The sequence below is a fragment of the Solanum tuberosum genome, unplaced genomic scaffold, assembly GCF_000226075.1.
Source record: "Solanum tuberosum cultivar DM 1-3 516 R44 unplaced genomic scaffold, SolTub_3.0 scf00488, whole genome shotgun sequence".
Classification (NCBI taxonomy): domain Eukaryota; kingdom Viridiplantae; phylum Streptophyta; class Magnoliopsida; order Solanales; family Solanaceae; genus Solanum; species Solanum tuberosum.
Window position 1 is genome coordinate 93,098 of NW_006239411.1, and position 22,827 is coordinate 115,924.

At 36.1% G+C, this 22,827-nt stretch overlaps 1 protein-coding gene across 3 annotated transcripts; it reads right to left on the bottom strand.

Annotated features, from left to right (window-relative positions):
- Window positions 1-1,123: 1,123 nt before the first annotated feature.
- On the bottom strand, window positions 1,124-16,056 carry LOC102591206 (AT-rich interactive domain-containing protein 5-like). Of its 3 annotated transcripts, none has more exons than XM_015303901.1 (12): window positions 14,893-16,056; window positions 14,763-14,802; window positions 13,229-13,281; window positions 7,372-7,417; window positions 5,235-5,327; window positions 3,719-3,850; window positions 3,567-3,618; window positions 3,408-3,480; window positions 2,965-3,031; window positions 2,816-2,866; window positions 2,064-2,144; window positions 1,124-1,530 (listed from the first exon to the last, which is right to left on the bottom strand). In XM_015303901.1, exons 1-12 carry the CDS (start codon window positions 15,801-15,803, stop codon window positions 1,426-1,428), a joined length of 1,704 nt encoding a protein of 567 aa, XP_015159387.1. In that variant the 5' UTR covers window positions 15,804-16,056; the 3' UTR covers window positions 1,124-1,425. The 3 variants fall into 3 exon arrangements, with proteins under 3 accessions (XP_015159387.1, XP_015159386.1, XP_006364334.1); XM_015303900.1 differs by having other exon boundaries at window positions 2,064-2,156; XM_006364272.2 differs by having other exon boundaries at window positions 2,064-2,156; window positions 3,719-3,835; window positions 14,893-16,055.
- Between the last annotated feature and the right edge of the window lie 6,771 nt (window positions 16,057-22,827).

Consider the following 22,827-nt stretch of genomic DNA (forward strand, 5'->3'; position numbering starts at 1 on the left):
TTATTGTATATGAGTGTATAATTTCAAATAATATTGAGGGTATAATAGCATATATCAAGTTTTAAAACATTTTTTATGAATTTTTTTATATTATTGTATACCGAACGTATAATATTGTATACCAGATTGTATTTTCACCTAAAAAAATTGTAATGTAAGTTTTGGGCTATAGTTCCGTAATGTAAGTTAGGTAATTAATTATAAATGAAAAACTTTCAAAAACAACAAATATTAGGCCTTAAATAGAACGACTTCATAGCCACAATTTCATTAATTACAATTTGCAGCTACACTTTTGGTTTGCTACGCATTGGCATTCTTGTATTTTTCACGAATTTTTGAAGGAAAAAATCAAATAAAAACTAATTTGTATAAAAAATGAATACATATTAGGAGGAGAGATGCAAGCGAGATCAAGAGAGGGAAGAGAGAGGCAAACGAGATCGAGAGAGGGAGGAGAGAAGATTGTGTTTTGTATTTATTTTATCTATTGTAGAGTTGAAAGACAAAGCTCAATCAATATTTTTAATGACCTTCATCATTATGCATGATTTGATATAAATAAAAATATATACTATATTTAAACGAACCATATAAGTAACCATCCAAACAAGTTGTTGATTAAAATTGATTGACTATTTGAATTTTAAGCTTATTAGTCAATGATGATTCACATCTTGCAATCCCTCCTCTGTAAATGATTTTTTTTTTTTTAAAAGGTTAAAATTAGAGAAGAAAAGCCGTTTGTATATTCTCCTCTCCAGATTCTTTCGTGTTCTTGACTGGATCATCACACTTTCACATGTTGCCAAAGCTGAATGATTCAACTTGAATCCTTTGTTTGTTCATTCATTAGCTATACCGCTGATGATACTTGTTTCTACATTGTTTGATGGATCAGGAGTTGGAAGTTGGGGAAATTTTGTTAGCCGCTAGGCTGTTACTAATGCACTTTCTAACAAATAAAACAATATTGGGTTCATAGACGGATCTCTGTTCAAAGCTTCAAGGGAACACCTATGCTGTTGCATCACCATTGCAATGACATGGAGATTTTCTCGATAATTAATTCTCTGAACAACAAATAGCCGATAGCATTTTGAATTTTAAGAACTGTGCAATGTAGGAGTTGGAACGGCAGCTATCATTTAACAAATGAGGGCAGATGGTTTGAGGTTCAGAAAGAGCTCTCATACTCGAGGTGCTGGCGATGTGGCAAGATTTTGTACAAAAATTAACAGCTTAGGAGACGGAACATCACTGTCTTGAGCACACTATGAAACCTACCATTTACCCAACACTGTAAAAAAGCACTTGCACTATCAAGCCAAATTCAATATCACAGGTGAATTCAACACCTCCATGTCCCAAAACAACTCACCCCAGGGTGCCATCTGATAATGTAAGAGGCCAGCTCACCTCAGCCTACATATTTGACTGTTCAAATGGTACACGCACAAAGAGCTGCCCATGAAGGGTAACCACAGCAGAGGTCTGGTGAGGATCAATTCTTGAAGGTAAGCTGACTACCTGGAAAAACAAAGTCCTAGTGTTAATACGTTGGAATAGCAATTCGAAACCAATAAATGTTAAAGACAAACATAACTTTTCCAAAGTGGATTCAGAATAGGTCCCATTATCACTGCAATTAGGAGACAAGGATATATTATACAGTATAATACAAATTACACAAGGGCTGAGACGCAGTTCTCACGCATTCTCAAATTTCTAGTTTTTCTATCCTATTCTCTTCAATTCACTGAATGAGATGAGAATTATAATTTTTGATAACAAGTTGGCATCATAATTAAAGAAACTTTGGTTTCACTTTCTTTATTGGATAAATAGGTGAGAAGAATGGCATTAAAAGTTTGTTTGATCGTGAAATCAAAGTTTCTTTCTTCCCTCAACATAAGGAATATTTTAACTAGAAGTGGCACACACGTTATCATCAGAAAGCAACACTAAATAGCAGTGGTAAATTTATTATGTAATTCACAGATGATATTGTTTCTTATGGTTCATTAGATAACAACAATGGTTCAAAAGTGTTGAGAATAAACCTTTTTGAATGGAGCAACACCCCAAGGATTGTCCAGCTGTTCAGGTTGGCCAGAAATAACCAAGCGTCCAGCAGGATCAGACTGCACACGAACCTGACAAAATTTTAAATACACCCAGAGGTGTTATAACAAGGAAATAAAAGACTATTTGGTATTATGCTGTGAATGACAGCTGCAGATAATCAGAACACAACCAGAAAAAATATTTTTCCTGCTACCGCAGATGGTAGAATTGCAACTGTCTACTTTTGCATCGGCAATGATAAGAATAACCATTACAAAATAGTAGATTAGTCAATCAATCAACTGACCAGCACAAAAATATTTTGGAAGGAAATAAAAGACTATTTGGTATTATGCTGTGAATGACAGGTGCTGATAATCAGGAACACAACCAGAAAAAATATTTTTTCCTGCTACTGCAGATGGTAGAATTGCAACTGTCTACTTTTGCATCAGCAATGATAAGAATAACCATTACAAATTAGTAGATTAGTCAATCAATCAACTGACCAGCACAAAAATATTTTGGAGATAGTCCAGTTCAGTGTTGACACAAAGAACACAGGATGCATAACAATCCTAATTGGGCACCACTGAAAGTAAGATACAATTCATTCATATATGGTATGTGTAGATTAAAATAATCAAAGTTTATGGCCTAACCTTACATATATTATGTTAAAATTATATCCAACGGTTATCATGTACAGCCTCCCAAGCACAGGAGAAACAACAATGTCAGGATTTACCTCTTCACGCAAAAGGCCAGGAACTAAAGCATAGACTTCATAGCAATCCTTCTGCACAGATAATTTAACATTGCAAGTTGATCCCCGTGGAGAAAATTTAACACATTGCATTTAAAATCAAGTCATGCCAGTGGAGAAAGAGAACGTACAGTTTTCTGCACATTGATCTTCACCCAGTCAGCAGGAGGGCCAATATCCACCACCATTGTCTCCAAACTGCAAATTCGGGGATGTAAAGGGGTTTATTAGCCTTCCAGAACATAGAGATGCTTCCATAACAAGCAGCAGCAACAGGATGAAATTATTTACATGGAAATCAAAATAAATTCCAGGACAGAAGCATAAAGTGCATGCCAATTAGAAACAAGTCTGTACTCAGCAAAATATCAACAAATCAAGAAAACGAGGATAATTCCACACCTTAATGTGATTATTCCACGTCTTTCACAGAAAGAACCAAGAAGTGTTCACAAGATTATTAAAATGAGCATGCAAACTAGTAATCTGCATTTCCTTTACGAAAGTGACCTGGATTTCACGTGCAAGCAACTAGTCCATTAAGAATCTAGAAAAAAAAAACCAGAATCTTAACTGCGGTTTTGATACTTTCACACCAGTAACTTTGACAGCATGCTCCATTGGAGATGGCTTTTTCCGCTTCAAACCTTAATTGAGAAAGAGAGGTCAGTGGAAGAAACCAAAGGCCCCAACTAAGATTGTTTCTGTAAAAGGATTAGGTAACAAATGATACCAATGCTTTTAAGTTGCTTTTCACGCTTTGGCAAAGACACTGAGTTCTTCTCCTGCCAAAAGGAAAGGAAAAAGCAAGAGATTAAAACACCATTTGGAGATGAACCGTTTGCTATTATCTAGGGGAATAAACTAGTAACCATCGTCACAAACCTTAATGATAGGATCTCCAACCTCACCATTACCAAGAAGACGTTGAGAATGCCAACCTTGCATGGCTCGAGCTGCAGCATCTCTTCTTGCTCTACCTGATCCAGAGGCTTGATTTCCCTGCAAGAACAAGTTCTAAATTCTAATAGTACATGATGTATGAAGAGATCATGTCCCATAGTTTATATTGTTGTGCTTCTAAATGCTATTTCTTTTTTATCGCATTCCACTTTAGAGTAGTAATTAATCCAAATATAGGAGTAGGAATTATGACAACTTAGAAGTTCCACTACAATTAGTTTCCTGTTCAAGGAAGGCCTTAGCTCCATTATGGCAGTGATCCAGCAACTACGACTAATGCACCTACATCTTATGACCAAGTTCTGAGTTTTCTTGCTTCTAGAAAGTATCAAACCTATAGGTCCTATTGAGTTTTAGAGAGGATGGTAAAAGTATCAAACCTAGGTATGGCAATGGGGCGGGGCGGATGCGGGGTGGGTCGGGTTTAAGCCTATGCAGGGCTGGTTGCGGGTATATGTGATTTTATGTGGGTTTAAACTTAATTTTAAATTTTTTACATGTTATAGAGTGATAGAGCATTATTTATTAAGATAATTCCTTTAAAGCTACTAAAATATTCAAGATCGTAATGAAAATGGTTCAATAAAAAATAATTAAATTTCTTACATGTTTCTCGATTGACCTCTAAAAAATAAAATTTTAAGTCACTATCCTATTAATTTAATACAACTTAATGAAAAAATGAATTTACTTATACGAATTTTATTTTTAGTATCAAATTTAACTAGAAAAAGAAAATATCAAAAAAATTGTCCAAGGTGGGTTCATGCGGAGCGGGTCTATGCGGGGCGGGGTAGGGCAGGTTGAAAATGAAAAAAAATGTTATGTGGGACGAAGCGGACTAAAAATTTTGCGGGTTAAGCTCAACCCGCCCCGCATCGCACCGCCCCATTGCCATCCCTAATCAAACCTCTAGATTCCATTGAGTTATTATAAAATGTGGGCTTTAATGAAAAAAGCGCAAAGGGGGAAGAAAAACTCAAAGATATATGTTTAGTCCAAGACTAATAATTATAAGCTTGAATAACAAATATATGAACAAATCAAAAGGATCTTACTCAATTCAATAGAAACTTATTTTCTACCCCACCTTTTTTCTTTTCAGGCTAAATTGGAATTTTTTTACGACAAAGCGAAATATCAATTGTTTAGTGTTACCTCTTTAGAAAGGCTTATTGGCAAGGAAAAATATGCCTTAGAACCTGATAACGACACTGAAGCGCACATTAAGCAACCGAAGCGGTTAACACGTTTTGAGCCTTGCTTCAGGGCTTAAGTGCGACCTTGAAACACTGGTATTATTCAAATGTTTTTCTTTCACTAAAGAAACCCCCACCCCACCCATCCCCACCCACACACACAAAACTCCAAGTAAAAAGAAAAGAAAAATGTACTCATGGCTTAATAACATCTTCCAAAGATGGTACACAGGAAATACCTGGATTCCAGCACTAGTAGGCTCTGCCAAAGCAGCATCAGTGAAAGGAAGCTCACCATTACGCATTTTGTGCTTTTCATATTCCAGTAGGGCCTGCAAAAGGTGACAGCTCATCAGCCTAAATGCAGTAAGGTAAAATAAAATATATAGCTACAAAGAAGTTTTGACCAACTCTTGAAACACTTCTTCAATACCGATACAATGGGACCAATTAACGGGACTATTACAGTTGAGAAACATGATTAAATATGGCATCTTTTTTTATCAGGATCCTCATGTATCCATCACAAACCATTGGACATAATAGAGATAGAGGCGCAGGTGGAAGAAAGAACACTCCAGATTTTGCTGAAAAGTAGTATTTGACTCCAGAAATTATCTTTTTAACATAAAAGGTTTGAAAAGGACCATGCCTAAATCAACAGGAGAGTTTCTAGCTTGTTGGGACAACTGTGGAGGGGGTGGACAAACAGAAGAAATGGTGGAGTGCTGTCCCAGCTTGTGTTTGGTGGACGACATGGAGGGATAGAAACTCAAGATTCTTAGAAGATATAGGCAGTAATACCCAGAAGATTGAGATGAATTGTCTGTTTTTATTTCATATTTGGTGTAAAAAGGAATTGCTAGAAGAAGTTGAATCATTGATTTTTCTTTTATCAGGTAAACGTATTTAAATCATCAACGAGGCCAAAAAACTGGCTGTATACAAGGTAAACCAAAAGGTGAGGAATTTTGCAAAAGACACAGTTCTCTACAAACTCCACCCCCTCATCAAAAGCTCAACACCACCCCCTCATCAAAATGAGAAAAACTCAACACCACCCCCTCAAAAGCTCACTTATTTCTCTCTCCAAACAACCCACATTAATGCAAGAGGAACCACATTCCATGCCCTATGTCTTCTCCTCCTCCTCCCGCTCCTCCAACAGACATCAGATATTTCATAGTTTTTGGCAGTGCCCAAGAAATTCCAAACCACCTAAACATATCCCACCATAACCTCATGGTAGTTGAATCACTGTTATACATCATAGGGTCCTAGATGAACTAGAGAGTATTTTTTTGCTCTTTTTAGGAACTGTAAATATGGCTTTTAACACTGCTGTGCTAATGATATATAGCATTGTTACCTTTCTCAAAAAAGAGTATTTGACAGGAAACAAAGAACAAAAGATATTTTGACGGAGTTTACAGAAAGCTGACAAAGCCATCAAGAATATCTGGAAGATGATTCCCAGCTGTATTTATTGGTGTTTATGGATAGAAAAGAACAAAAGATATTTTGATGGAATTTCAACGTCTAGCAACCTTTTGAAGGGTGGATGCCTATTTAGTTGGTGGAAGTTGACCGCCGTAAATAATCGAGAGCACTTCCTGGATTTTTGTTAGTTCTTTAGTTTAGAAAGAAGTTGCATGCCCCTTTTTTGTGACCCTAAAAGAATTATCCTTGTAATCTTTTGCATCTTCTTGATGCCATTTTAATGAATCCACTTCATCAAAAAAAAAGGACCGTTGTAAAGTAGATTTCCAGTGACTTCTTTATGCTGCTTTAAATAATACTTGCCTTTCAAAAATATGGAGAGAGAAGTGATGAAGGTGCAACATAGATTAAACCACAAACAAAAAGTACGAGTCTTCATCTTCTTACTCTCCTTCTCCCCCGTTCTTGGGTTAAGGATATTATCGAGTATCCCAAGTCAAATTGTTCTTTTAAGACCGAAAATTCACCTTGTTTCCATCCTAACATACCTATAGATGTGCTCAACAACCCCCAAAATAACAACTGAACACACCTGAATACTGCAGATCTGCAATGCTAAGCCCAAAGACTACAAATATCTCAATCAGAATTTAAGGACTGTACATGTGGTTCTTCCCTTTGAACCTTCATGAGAAAGACAACTAAGCCTTCCATAGTAATAATCCATTACCATTAGAATTAGATTCCACGGATACTAGAATCATAGTACAACTAAATATTAGCCTAACTCCCTTTATGTCATGTTTAAACAAACGATTGAGCTTGTACAAATCTCAAACACTGCAAAGCAACAAACACACTATAAAAAACAAAAAGAAATCCAGCAATTAAATTTCAAGAGAAATAAAATTTCTAAGGAAACAATTTTAGGTTGACCTTCTCGTAAAAACATCGGAATGTCCAAGAGACAGTAGTACAAGTCCTGCACAAGTTTGAACACAATAAATGATCAAGTCTATTCCATTTATAAGAAACACCAACTACTAAAGAAACTTCTAATATCATGCAGGAGAGAACTAGATAGGAAACTAGAATCAGAAAGAAACAAATGCTAACGGAGTGAACATGAATCATTTCATCACCAACTTATTTTGAAGTTGTAATTCAAAATAAGTTACATTAAGTACTAATGCACCAAACATAAATCATAATGTTATAAGCTCACCCTTAGAAATAAAATTCAATAGAGTAAGCTGAACAACTCATTTATTTTATTTGGTTATACTAGCCCAGCTTATAACAAGCTAGGAACATTATAAGAGCTCATTGGGCTCAAATACAATGTTTTAAGTAAATATTTTATTTGATTTTATGGAAAAATTCTGCCTATAAGATTTATACCAAAATTCATTTACTTGATCAAAAAAGGGTATCAAATGTAAAAGCTTCATCAAAAAACGAGATTTTCTATAGAGAGACTGATGAGTAGTGTTTTTCTTTTGAGAAGGTAAATAATTTTATTAACAATTGGGGGAAACAAACCCATATACAAGCCATATACTACAAGACACTAAAAGAGAGAACCTACATCAACACATGATTCTCAAAAAAGGAGACCCAATCTTCTATACAAATCAAGTCCAAACAGATGAAACCAGGCATCCTGTGCAAGCTAGATATTGAAAAGGCTTATGATCATGTTAATTGGAATTTCTTGCTAAAAATTCTGAAAGACATAGGTTTTGGAGAGAAATGGATTGGCTGGATACAGTATTGCATCTCAAATGTAAGATTCTCACTCATTATAAATGGCAAGCCTGAAGGATTTTTTCAATCAGATAGAGGTCTTAGACAGGGAGACCCTATGTCACCTTTTTTGTTCCTACTAACTATGGAGGGTTTGAACCACATGTTCAGAACAACAAAGGTAAATGGCTGGATAAAAGGGTTCAGTGCTCAAATAGGGAGAGGAGATGATCTGGAAATCACACATCTTTTCTATGTAGATGATGCCCTGGTTTTTTGTGAAGCAGAAGTGGCACAAATCAAACACTTGAGAGCAATCCTTACAATATTTGAGGGCATTTCAGGGCTTCGTGTTAACTGGTCGAAAAGTTTCCTCTTCCCAATTAATCAGGTAGACAATCTACAAAGTCTAACTGAGAATTTGGGATGTCATATAGCCTCTCTGCCCACGAAGTACCTGGGTTTGCCTTTGGGGGACAAAAACAAGGAGTTGGAAGTATGGAATGAGGTGATTGAGAGATGTGAGAAAAGACTCTCAAGATGGAAAAGTCAGTACCTATCACTGGGGTTAGGTTGACTCTCATCAAGTTAATTTTAGATGGGTTACCTACCTACATGATGAGTCTATTTCCAATACCCAAGAGCATTGTGAAGAAAATCAACAGAATGAGAAGATCCTTCATTTGGCAAGGGAACAAAGAAAAGAATGGCTACAACCTGGTGAAATGGGAGACACTCACTTTGAGTAGAAAACAAGGTGACCTTGACATGAGAAATCTTAGCATCCAGAATAATTGCTTACTACAAAAATGGCTATGGAGATTTTGTACTGAAGATGAAACCCTATGGAGAAGATTCATAGCAGGGAATATGGCTTGTTTAGCCAATGGACTACTGAGGAGGTGATGGGGTCGTTTGGATGTTGTGTGTGGAAGACCATCAGAAGGTTGTGGCCACAGTTCAATAACAATATTTATATTAGTGTGGGCAATGGTCTGCAAACAGATTTCTGGAATGAAATCTGGAAAGGGGATGATAGCCTGAGGAACTTATTCCCAAACCTCTACACCTTGAGCTTACAAAGATCTGCTACTGTTGCTCAAGTATGGAGCCAACAAGGGTGGAACTTAGTGTTCAGGAGGGCTTTGAATGACTGGGAAATTGAGGATGTGGCCAGGCTACTAGAGGTGCTAAACACCCCTCCAGCCATATCTCAAAGAAAGGATAAACCAATTTGGAAATTACATAGCAAAGGAATGTTCACAGTCAAATCCTGCTACTGGAGGATAAATGTCAATCAGTCAGTGACTAAAAATGGCCTTGGAAGCTAGTGTGGAAGACAAGAAGCCCATTAAAAGTAGCATGTTTTGTCTGGTTGGTCATAAGAAAAGCTTGCCTTACACATGAGGCATTACAAAAAAGGATGATGTAGTTTTGCTCAAGATGCTTTATGTGTGAGCAGAAAGCAGAAGTAAATAATCATTTGTTCATTCACTGTAAAAGCAGCTTCAAAATTGTGGAATATGTTTTTGTGTATACTAGGGGTTAGCTGGGTGATGCCCAAAGACAACCATGGAGCTCCTTAATAGCAGGACAAGAATTGGACAACAGAGGGAAAAGTGAAGATTGGTGGAAGACTATTCCAGCCTGTATAAGGTGGACTCTATGGAAAGAAAGGAATGCTAGGTATTTTGAGCTCAAGATGCTTTATGTGTGAGCAGAAGCAGAAGTAAATTTTCATTTGTTCATTCACTGTAAAGCAGCTTCAAAATTGTGGAATATGTTTTTGTGTATACTAGGGGTTAGCTGGGTGATGCCAAAGACAACCATGGAGCTCCTTAATAGCAGGACAAGAATTGGCAACAGAGGGAAAAGTGAAGATTGGTGGAAGACTATTCCAGCCTGTATATGGTGGACTCTATGGAAAGAAAGGAATGCTAGGTGTTTTGAAGGACAAAATGATAGTTTTCAGAAGATAGAAATGAAATGCTTAAGTCTTTTATTTTTTTGGTGTAAGCAAGAGTTGGTAGGGGAAAGCATAGAGATGGTCGATTTTAAAGGAAACTTGTAATTTTGTATGGCTTTTTGAGGGTGTGCCCACCACCCTGTGGGATGTAAGTTTCCAATTCATCATCCCTTGGATGATAATTTTTTGTGAATACAAAGTTACCCTTATCTAAAAAAAAAGGTTATCATGGGAACACCAAAACAAACTAGAAACAAAATACTATTTTGCAGCTTTACAATGTCTTGTTCTACCCCTTCAAACGCTCTCCCATTTTTCTTGCTCCAAATAACCCACAAGAGTACTAGCGGGGCAACCTTCCAAGCTCTACGACTCCTTTTCTCCCTACAGTAACCCTAGCTATGCAATGCCTCCTTCACTCCTTCCTTGACTGTTCTTGGCATCACCCACCGCACCCCAAACCAATTAAGAACCACTCTCCACAGTCGGTTAGCCATATGACAAGTTGTTCCGAATGCACTAGAAAACCATAAAATTTCCTACTCTTTTTTATGTAAGTAGAGAAATTCATACCGTTTCATCCGCTCTCTTTTTCCTCCCTAGTCCCTCCTATGTTGTCTATATGAGTGTTAGGCAAACTACTTCCCTCGTTGTTTTTCATTTCTTCCCTCTTCATCTCCTTCTTAATTTCCATCATAGTAACATCTCTTCAATAGTTTGACATCATCCAAGCTATTCCTAACATGTTTCACTATACATCATAGCCTGGTAGGTGATTCAAATCCTTTTCCACTCTCCAGTCTCCACAACCAACTTTACACTAGATGTTTCAACAGAAGTCACTCCTCCTCTTTCAGAATACTCCTCCCAAAGCTACACCATACATGAAGTGATGTCACCAGCTCGCCAATTCCAAATTGAACTCCATATTTTTCAACAAGGACTCATGCCTACAACACTTCATCAATTCATCTTTGTCCCAAGCACATCCTTTTCTCCCATAAAGCTTTTAGTAACACCTCTAGGTCTCTGATTCTTTGTTTGTCATTGTCACCTGCATAGGAGATGTGATTACCTCATGCTTGAGCAAATGATATTCCCGTCGCCCCGGCTCGAGTCCCACAGAAAATTCCTACAGTGTCTCTGACCTTTTCCGTGGACTACTCGATCTCCTCAGCCATCAACTTAATTTTTAATAACCCACAGTGACTGAAATCCATAGAGAACTATTATTGAGAGTCACGCTGGTAGAAGGAACCGAATGTACAAATAAGAACCTCCTGCAATTGTTGAATGTAGTACACTTCACTCGCTGAGATGATCTTCACACTTTATCATATATATTTTCGACTAAGAAGCAGATTAAAACCGAAGGTTGTGTGTCTTAGGTTATAGAGTTGAGCGTCCTTTACATAACACAGTACAATTGTACTATATATAATTGTAAATTTGACACTTAACACTGTCTTTCTTTTTATTAGCCAATAATTTCAACAAAGAAAAAACCAAATAGGTGGAAGAACTAAAAAATAAGGGCGCGTTAAAATTGTGTTGCCTTCACATTGTCAGTTTTTTTGGAAGCTGGTAACGTGTATTCACCAGCAGAAGACTATTGCAGAGCATTGGACACCTCAAGGATGGAGTTTTATCTTCGGAAGACAATTAAATAATTGGGAGATCCAAAGAGTGGCAGACTTTTTTAGCATCATAGATCAGTTCAATGGTTTGGAGGTAGGACAAGATACTTTACGGTGGAAAGGTAGCAAGAAGGGCCTTTTCAAGGTGAATAATGCTTACAACAGGACGAATCACTCCACTTAAGAGTGTAAACAACTGGCCATGGAGAAGTATCAGGAAAACCATAATGCCATGCAAAGTGGCCTATTTTGTCTGGTTGTTAGCTAAGGAAGCAGTACTAACTCAAGATAATTGATGAGGAGAAGGATACAATTATGTCCTAGATGTTTCCTTTGTTATGAGACTGCTGAGAAGTAAACCATCTATTTCTTCACTGCAAACTCAGAGGACAGTTGTGGAGGATGTTCTTAAATCTTAAAGGCATATCTTGGACTATGCTTGGCAAGACTACTGGAGCAATCCAGACCTGGGAGGAAGCAGGTATGCAGGCAAAAAATAGAGATAGATGGAGAATTGTCCCTGCTAGCATTTGTTGGACAATTTGGAAGGAGATGAACTCTAGATGTTTTGATAGTAAAGAGAACAGTATGCAGAAGATCAAGCGATCTTGCCGTTTGAGACAATGTTTTTGGTGTAATCAGTTATACTCAAATAATACCATCTCTATATTGATGCTCTAGACTCAATTTAGGAAAAATATAGTAGGATTTGAAGTAAATTTTGTAAATATAGTTTTAGTACAACCTCCGTACTGTTTTGCTTAGAATGAAATATATTCACAGTTACCAGATTAAAAAAAAAAGGGCATTGATATAGGTTTTGTCAACTACAACGATCAATTACCGAATATGCTTACAAAATCACTCCATTGCTCCAAAATTGGTTATATTTGGGCAGGTTAGGAGCATACAACACGTATTCTCCAACTTGCGGAAAATGTCAAAAGTTTGAATACACGGCAAGATGAAAATATGGCAAAAATTCAAACCTCATAATTTTTTAATATGAAAATGTAGGATTTATATACCCTATGCACTCTAACTCAAGGGAGAGTGTCAAATATATTTTTTAGAGAATTAGTGTGTTAAAAATGTTAATAATCCAAAGATATGGCAAGCATTTGTACCGTGAATATACAGAAAGGTTTAGACTCCTTGCAATTGTGTAATTAGGAATAGGAATTACATAATGCTTTTTTCACATTACTTGTAAGCACTATTTAAATGTCAGCATGTTTTAGGGAATAATCAAGTAATTGTACTCCCAAAACCTCTCTTTTTTTCTTTTTTTTGAGACAAGGGTAACTTTGTATTCACACCAAAAAAACCTCTTTTTTTTCTCTTTTAATTACAATAAGTGACACTCACAAACAATGTTGCTTAGCAAAATAAATCTACAACAAATGAAGTTTGAGGCAAACCACAAATATGAGTTTGTCCTTACTTGGGGGGTTTGAACGATTCTCCTACTTGTCGCCATAGCTTGCATGATGTTACCTATAAGACCAATAGGAAATAACCAATGAGTATAGGATTGTACACTCCATTACAAAGCTAACAATGAATTTTTTGTTAAGCTGTGAAAGAAACAGAATAGATAGACAAATAGACAACCTAACTATAACCGCTCTAAAGATAGTAAGTTTTATGCAGAACAAAGATAAAGTCCTTGTAGTCTCTCCTTCTAACTCTAAGACGTTTCTAGGATTATAGTAAGTAAAACTTATATGGTAGACATGAGCAAGAAAGTAAGGCTCTTTTATAAGAAAAGAAAGTTGTATTAAAAGCCATGTAGAAAGTATTAATACATCAAAAAATAGGAATTTCTTCTGGTCCCCACTAGTCCACTTAACAAAAGTCAAGTGCATATCCTGAAAGGGGCTTAAATCCTTACAGCACAGAGGTAAAGGAAACCACACTCAATCATACATGATTTAGTAAAAGAAAATCATGAAATGTTAAAGCATACTCCAACTAATTACACCGCATCACAACTAGTGAGCTGCGCTCCGTAGAATCTCACTATTCTTGCTACAACCAAAATACCAATATAAAATTACTACAAACAAACCAAGTTAAAGTCTTGATGTTTCTTTAATATCTGCCAACCTGTTACTATAGGAGTCAAGGTTTCCATAGAATCTCCTTATAGGAAACGGTCAAAATGCCCTTCAACCATGGTAAATAGAGCAAAACTGCCCTTATTTTATCACTAGGACCAACGTTTAAATAAGGGCAACTTTGCTCTATTTCCCATAGTTGAAGGGGAACTTTGGCCCTTCTCCCATAATAACAAGTTTCACATTTCTCATAACTAATGTCAACACATCTGTCCATCAACAAGATCAATACAACTCTGTCTATTTATCACCACAGGAAGTAAAGGTGGAAAGGGAACTAATGGATGATGAAGCAACAAAAGATTTTGTTCATAAAAGGAGCAATAGAAGATTCTTAAGATAATCCAAATAATAACTGGTTCAAGTCTCCAAATAAAATGTAGAGAAGCAAGAATGAATATCATTGCTACTTTTATACAATGCAAGTGACTTGGATTAATGTAGACAGCTTCTCCCTCATTGCTCAATAATAAGCCAGCTCTACCCTTCTCCATTAAAATACCAAGCTTCTGTTGGTAGCAGGGTTCGAACCCCTAATGTGCACCTAACGCACACATCAAAAGGGGCACTCTTACCACTAGACCGAAGGCCTGGGGACAAGAGACCACTAGAACTTATTCTTTTGCTTTTCTTCTTTCTCCAGTTTCTCGTAACCGTTTCCTTATTTCTAAGAAAGAGTAGTGCAGTTAATGTTTTCCAGACCCTAACCTAACCTTAGCCATTAGTCATAGCAGACCTTTTCCAATCCAAAGCACTTCTTTTCACCCCAAATTTGCACCACTTTGACTCTTAACAGTTACACAAGTTTGTTGATAAAAATGGTAACACTACATCAGCGCATTTAAACTCTATACAGACCTGCTCGTAACCACCAAGTCTGATCACTGCTCTCCACAACCTAACAAACATGAACAAAAATAGTTGGGCCAAGTTCAATAAAATCAAGCAAAGTAAACCAGTGAAATCAAGAAAAACATGTATGACTAACTTGAGACAATTTAATGGCTCTCCGTAGAACCGTGGGGCCTTGAACTCCAAGCACCTTTCTTTGTGGAAAGTTTCTAGCTCTTTCATAAATGCAGCTTGCTCTTCTTCTGTTCCAGACTCATCTTCCCCCATAGGATTTGTATCCAGTAGAAAGGTCTTGAATGGTGTTTTCACATCAATATCATGTTCCACGTCCAACTCGGGCTTTAGCAATTCATCCTTAGTCTTTTTGGCTGATAGCATCTCTGTCACTGTCAGCACATCATCCAATCCCTCCTTCGTTTCATTTTCCATTAATGCCTGCTTCAGAATTGCTCCTCGTTTCAGGTTCTCCTCCCTTGCTTTATTGCTTAAGAATGAGCCACACCTCTTCACTCCCATTTTTAGTTCCTCTGTTCCAGTAACATGTACCATACATGATTCCAGTTGAGTTTCCCCATGGACTCCACACAACTCCCCCGCAGTCACCCCATCATTCCGTTTTATAGGTTCTTCATCATCAGGTCTTACTTTCACAGGACTCTCATTCTGGACTATGGAGTCCAGTTGTTCAGTAGAATCAAGACTAGAACTATCCCTACATCCACCGGGGCCTTGAGATTCACTAGCATTCACATCACCTTCAGCTTTGGAGGAAATGGTGGGAGACTTGAAGAAAACCTTTTCGTCTGCTGAGCGGTCTTCTTCATTCTGCACCTGAAGACTAGCATCAAGTATGCTTGAGCCTGGGGACTCACTCTTAGTGCAACTACGGACGTTTTTAGCCAGCTCCTTTCCAGGAGTCAGCAAGTTCTCTTTTTCTGCAAGTATGTCCTTTTTTGATTCAGTTTCATTTGTGCCGTCCCTATCAGAAATGGCATCCCCCATTTCTGGCAGGGTTTCTTTGTTATCGTTTATGTTACAATCAACCATGTCTGGCGCGAAATGCTTGAACAGTTCCCTTCGCTTGATTACAGTGGTCAATTCCCCTCGCTTGATTACACCCAGCAAATTCTGCAAAACCCCTTTTTCCAATCCAGAACAGAACCAATAGGAAGAAAAAATAATGTTTTTTTTTTTGGCTTAAACCTGGCTTTTAAATAACCTCAACTCCCGTTTCACTTGTGAACAGGTTGACACGATTAAGAGGTTTTCTGGTTTCCGCTAGAAGGGATGGCAACGGGGCGTAAACTAGGTAATTTGTCCGTGTCATAAATAATAATTACATTCAAGTTGCAAAATAATTCTTTATTAATATTCATATATTAAAAATAATTTTAAAAAATAGGTTTTTTAAAAAATATTAGTAATATTTCAGCATGAAATTGATTATTTGTTATTATCACATAACTCAAGAACCTCTAATGAATGAATTATTCAGGAAATATAAATCATGGATTCTTTAATCAAACATTAAAAAGAAAATAAAGAAGAAAATAAGAATATATATACAAAGGTATTTCGTAAGAAAAAGAACACATTTAAGTTGCATAAATTATACAATTGTGATATATGTCTCAGGAAACAATTCAAAAGGTTGTTAACAGATTCAAAAAAAAAATACGTTTGAACGTGAAAGCAATTATAACTTTTGAACGACGAGAGGGAGTTGCTCAGATGGTAAGCACCCCTCACTTCCAACCCAAAGGTTGCGAGTTCGAGTCACCAAGGGAGCAAAAAGGGTGGGAGCTCCTAGGAAGGGTAAAAAAAAGAAAAAAAAATTATAACTTTTGAACTTGCATAATGAATTTCTTCAATTGATAAGTGAGAAACTTCATATCTATGTAAACATAGATAATATGTAAGATAATATATATTACTTTTATGTTATAGAATTTATATAAAATATCAAAACATGAATTCTTGGAACTGAGTACAATAATTATTTTCTGCACAATGAATATACCTACTATATGTGTATATGTTCAATATAACCGGAGACAATAACTTTGCAGAAACATAAACAACAGAATTTAAAACATGTATTCAAAAACAACAATTAATATCATAAGAATAAATTAATGACTATAAAAAAAGCATACCAGGATATGCAAAAATAAAATGAAATAGAAAGGAAAAAATCGAGTTCACTGAATGCACAATGTTCCCTAAAGAAAACTATTTCCCTCTAATATATGAGATTTAAAGAATTAGATCCCCTCTGGATGGAACGATTTTATTCACCAACGTATTGATACAAAAATAATGGTGTGAGTTATAAGTCACTCAACAGGAGTAAAATACACAAATATTTAATTGTGCAGAAGAAGTAAGCTCAGAATTTTCGTTGTTTTAAAATAAGAGGAAATCCCTCTATTTGTAGACAACAAAGGGTAGTGTGAACAAATGATTATTGTGTTTTATCGTACAGGTCACAACTCTTTGAAAAAACACAACCCTTCAGAAAGGTCACAACCTTCATAACGTCACAATCTTTTGTAAAAGTCGCAACTTTTCATAAAAGTCACAACTTTTCATGAAAGGAGAAGGCTAGTTTTGAAAATAAATAAATTAAAAGGGAATCCTAGTTTGTGGTGGCGCCACGTAGGCGGACCTATATATATGATTTGGGTGGGTCAGGTTAAGTTAATAATTGGACCAAGATATAATTCAAGGAAAACTATATAAATGGATCATAAAATTTAAAATAATTACAAGTTCATGCCTAAATTCAAAATAATTATGAAATATTCATTCTTTCATAAATAATTACAATCCATACCCTCATTCATTAAGGCTGATAATTTTCGTTTAACTGATACTAAATCAGTATCATATATTGTATCGGTATCATTAAGGCTGATAATTTTCGATTAACTAATACTAAAAATCATTATCATATACAATATTTGGTATCATTAAGGGTGATAATTTTGTTTTACTTGATACTAAATTAGTACATATCTATATATGATATCATGCTCATAAATTACTCATTAGTCATTGACTAATGAGTAATTTATGAATAAGAAACTTTAATGATACCAATACTGTATTTATACTGATTTAGTATCAATCAAGTGAAATTATCAGCCTTAATAATACTAATTTAATATCAATTAAGTTAAATTAGTTGAGGATATATAGTATAATTATTAGTTGGGGTATGAACGTAAATGATATATGTTTGTAATTATTTTACTTTTATGTGGTATTTGCCTAGTTTCCCCATGATTCAATTCAAATTTACTTGGGTTAGAAACTTAGATGGATTAGGATGTGAGTTATATAATGGGTTAATATTTAATTCAATTCGTTTTTTATTAATCTTAATTTTTTTTGTTCTCTGAAACTATTTTGGTACCTAATAAAATTATTTTTTTAATTATGGCTATACATATATAACATATAAAATTGATTTTTTTTTATATAATTTGAATAAGATTCCTCACAAGTCAATGCAGATTAAATATCAACCCAATTTTTAATGAGTTGAAATGGTTGGGCTAATGAATGGGTGGGTTAATAAACTTGTTCAAACTTAAACCGGTTGAGTTTGATTTTATCACCAAGAAAATACATTTAGGATTGTTTGATACAAAAATTAATAATGTAGGGATTATTACGCAGAGATTAGTAATCCGAATTTATTTTTTATCAAGTATCCTCTTACTCATTCAATCCACCATTTCTTACCCCTGACCATTTCAACCTCTGCCATCCTCAGATGCATTTTTCATTTCATTCACATAGTATTTGTTAGATAGCATATAAATGTTATTGGGATAATATTTTCTTGTTTACTTATTAGAGGGTAATGAACCCAATAAATAGACAAGCACTCAAACGCAAACAACCAATAGATATATTTCACTAACTCATAATTGGAATTACAAAGGAATTAAAAACTAAAAGAGAAATTGAAGAACACAAGTAGAAGAAAGGGGATGAGAATCAGAACTTAGAGAAAAAGGATAAGAGGACTAGACATTTTTCTCAACGATTTGCATAAGTCCAATTTGCTCAAACAAGTCGTATTTATCATCCAGGATCTCAAACATAATCTCTATTTGGTGTTGAATTGCTTTGCCCATATTGCTTCTGGCCCGTTCATAACAATATTCTTCTCCTGAATACGAACCTTGTCCTGAAGTTTCAAGTAAATCAATGACAACGGTGAAAGATTATCACTCTTGTAAAGTGAAACATGCTTCTTTGTCTCAATTCCAAAAAAGAGAGACACAATAATGTAACGACCCTAAAAACGAACTAGTGAAACTAGAGCCTCACATGTGAATTTGGAGTTGAGAACTTGATGAAATGATGAGAAATGACTGTGACGTCCGGAAACTAGTCGTTCGAACTAGTGAGTCGTAAGGGTCTTGTCGTTGAAGTTTGGAGTGTTGTTAAAGGACTTAAGGGGTTGATTAGCTAGTTGATTAATCACCTTTATAAGCTAGCAAGACCTTAAGCTAGGTCATGAAATCATTTAGAACCGAGACCCTCAAAACAGTCCCCTAAAAACAGTTTTTAGTTTTAAGTTAGGAGTGAGGGTCAACTTTAAATGGTCATATCTTTTAGCTCAAAATGAATTAGGTGGGCCATTACCTATCCAATTAAAGGTCTCTGAGTCCTCTTTCCAACGCCACCGAGTTTTCCCAATTCCGACCTTGGAGTAAAAAGTTGGTTGATAGATTGATGTGTGATCCACTTATGGTGGAGGTGTCTACTTATGGAATGTATTATGATTGAGGCCATGAAGGGCATTATATGAGTGTTATTGTATTGTTATATTATTATATATGAATGAGGCTATATGTGAAGGTATGATGTGAATGAGTTTTATGTGAAGCTATATGTGAAGGTATGATGTGAATGAGTTTTATGTGAAGCTATATGTGAAGGAATGATGTGAATGAGTTTTATGTGAAGCTATATGTGAAGGAATGATGTGAATGAGTTTTATGTGAAGCTATATGTGAAGGAATGATGTGAATGAGTTTTATGTGAAGCTATATGTGAAGGAATGATGTGAATGAGTTTTATGTGAAGCTATATGTGAAGGTATGATGTGAATAAGTTTTATGTGAAGCTATATGTGAAGGAATGATGTGAATGAGTTTTATGTGAAGCTATATGTGAAGGAATGATGTGAATGAGTTTTATGTGAAGCTATATGTGAAGGAATGATGTGAATGAGTTTTATGTGAAGCTATATGTGAAGGAATGATGTGAATGAGTTTTATGTGAAGCTATATGTGAAGGAATGATGTGAATGAGTTTTATGTGAAGCTATATGTGAAGGAATGATGTGAATGAGTTTTATGTGAAGCTATATGTGAAGGAATGATGTGAATGAGTTTTATGTGAAGCTATATGTGAAGGAATGATGTGAATGAGTTTTATGTGAAGCTATATGTGAAGGAATGATGTGAATGAGTTTTATGTGAAGCTATATGTGAAGGAATGATGTGAATGAGTTTTATGTGAAGCTATATGTGAAGGAATGATGTGAATGAGTTTTATGTGAAGCTATATGTGAAGGAATGATGTGAATGAGTTTTATGTGAAGCTATATGTGAAGGAATGATGTGAATGAGTTTTATGTGAAGCTATATGTGAAGGAATGATGTGAATGAGTTTTATGTGAAGCTATATGTGAAGGAATGATGTGAATGAGTTTTATGTGAAGCTATATGTGAAGGAATGATGTGAATGAGTTTTATGTGAAGCTATATGTGAAGGAATGATGTGAATGAGTTTTATGTGAAGCTATATGTGAAGGAATGATGTGAATGAGTTTTATGTGAAGCTATATGTGAAGGAATGATGTGAATGAGTTTTATGTGAAGCTATATGTGAAGGTATGATGTGAATGAGTTTATGTGATCTTGTGATGATCCTATGTAAAGTGGATAGCATTGTGAGTTAAAGTATGATTTCTCATGATGTATATATGAAATGATGTTGGATTATGAAGTATCCTTAAATGAAAATGTTGTGACTTGGTTGGTAGACTAAAGTGTCCCTCCTTGTTACTTAAAGTCTTGAATGCATGAATGTGTGAAATGGGCAAAACTAAGAAATGGTGCCCTTTCATAAGTCTAGCTTTCCTAAGTAAATGTAAAACCATGAAATCGGTAGACCTAATGGTGGTAGCCCTTCTCATGTGTGAAATGATGAACCTTGGATCGGTAGGCCTAAGGCACCCTTCTAGGGGGATTTAATGAGCTATCCTTATGAACCTTGATTGGCCATGACTAAGAAATGGGGCCTTTCTTGGGAAGAGGTACTATGAGTTGGTTGAACTAGAAAAGGAACCTTCTCTAAGTACATATGTGATTGAATACTCTATGGGAAACAAGGCTAGCACCGAGTGGATGTGGTTAGGAAGGTGGCCTAGTTGAGTATGAGATTAGGCACAATGAACTTCCTTGGACATCCCCTAAACCATGTGCCTACATGGGATGTGTCCTAGTTCTACCCTTGGCAAGTAGAACACCTTCCACGGTGTAGGGTTTTATGACACCGGATTCCATGTCTAGCTTGCATGGTCTATGTCGGTTAATGCCTATTCCCATCATGTGGGGTGTGCACTCTAGTTATTGGATAGGTTCTACAACGTGTAGGTAGTAGTATGGGATGCTATCTACACATGGCACGAGTAGGCTTTGAAGATACTAAAGTGAGTTCCCTAAGTCTAACGACTATTATGTGAAAGTCCCCTTATGTGCTTGAATGTCTCCAAAAATGGTTTCTTAAAGAATGTTGGTCTATTGATGTTATGTTGTAAAGGAAATGTCCTTATCTAAGGTAATCTTGGGGAACACTTAAGTGTGCTTGAAGAGGTTGTATGGGCGGTCACTTCTTGTCTTACTCAAGTGTGTCTTAAGGTTATATTAGGTAGAGGTCCTATGGTAATGAAATGGCATGTGTTCTTTTAAAGTTAAGCATGGGTTGTATATGAATATATGTTGAGTATGTATACGGTTGGCTATGGTTTTATATGTGAACATTGACTTAGTATGTTATATTGTAATGGTAAATTTCCTTATCTATGGTAACCCTTAGGAATACTTAGGTGTATATGAAGAGATTGTATGGGCGGTCACTTCATGTTTCACTTAAGTGTGGCTTTGGGTAACTTGAGATAGAGGTCAAGAAATGATAAAAAAGCTTACTTGTATTTTTTTCATGAAGTTTTACCAAATGGCATAAAAGCATGTTTCTCCAATAAACGTCCCTTTTAGCATGTTTTTGCATGGCTTCCATACTTAGTACTTAATTGTGCTAACCCCTTCCTTTCCCTTTTTGACTAAAGTGTAGGGATTTGGAGATGATGACATGTCATGGCTTTGATAGGTTTCTAAGTGTTGGAGATGAAGACTTGGTGAGTCCTCATAGATTCGAGGACAATACCCAATATGTTCTTTTGTCTTTTAGTATTGTTTAAGTTGTGTACGGGATTAGTCCCGAATTTTGTACTCTAAAGTATTAGATGGTTTGAGACATCATGTATAAAGTCTAGAAAGTCTTCCGCTTGCTATTATTATTTCTTAATTATGAAATGTTTTCTTGGTAAAGAAAGTTTTAAATTCCTTATGGTTTTAGTGTATATGCGATGAATGAATGCTAAGAGGCTTGTATTAGACCTCTTCGAGGTCGAGTACGCCGGTTACGACTAGGGGGTGCTCCCGGGTCGTGACAAATAACACTTCCGTAACTAAGATGCAACACATGAGACACTCCATTCGCATTCCAATACAGAGCATTAGTTGATTATCATCAATAAATGGTTGATCCAACTCCTTAACTGTAACACCCCGTATTCGAAACAGACCAAAATACAGATTTCGAGAAGTTGCAGGTGCAACTTACGGTCACCATCCACGGACCGTAGGTCAGACCACGGCCCGTGCTGGTGGTCCGTGGTTCACCACTGCAACCCCTTCCCAGACCCAGCTCAGAAAATTGGCTAAGTCCCGACTCACGGACAGACCCACGGTCCGTGGTCTGT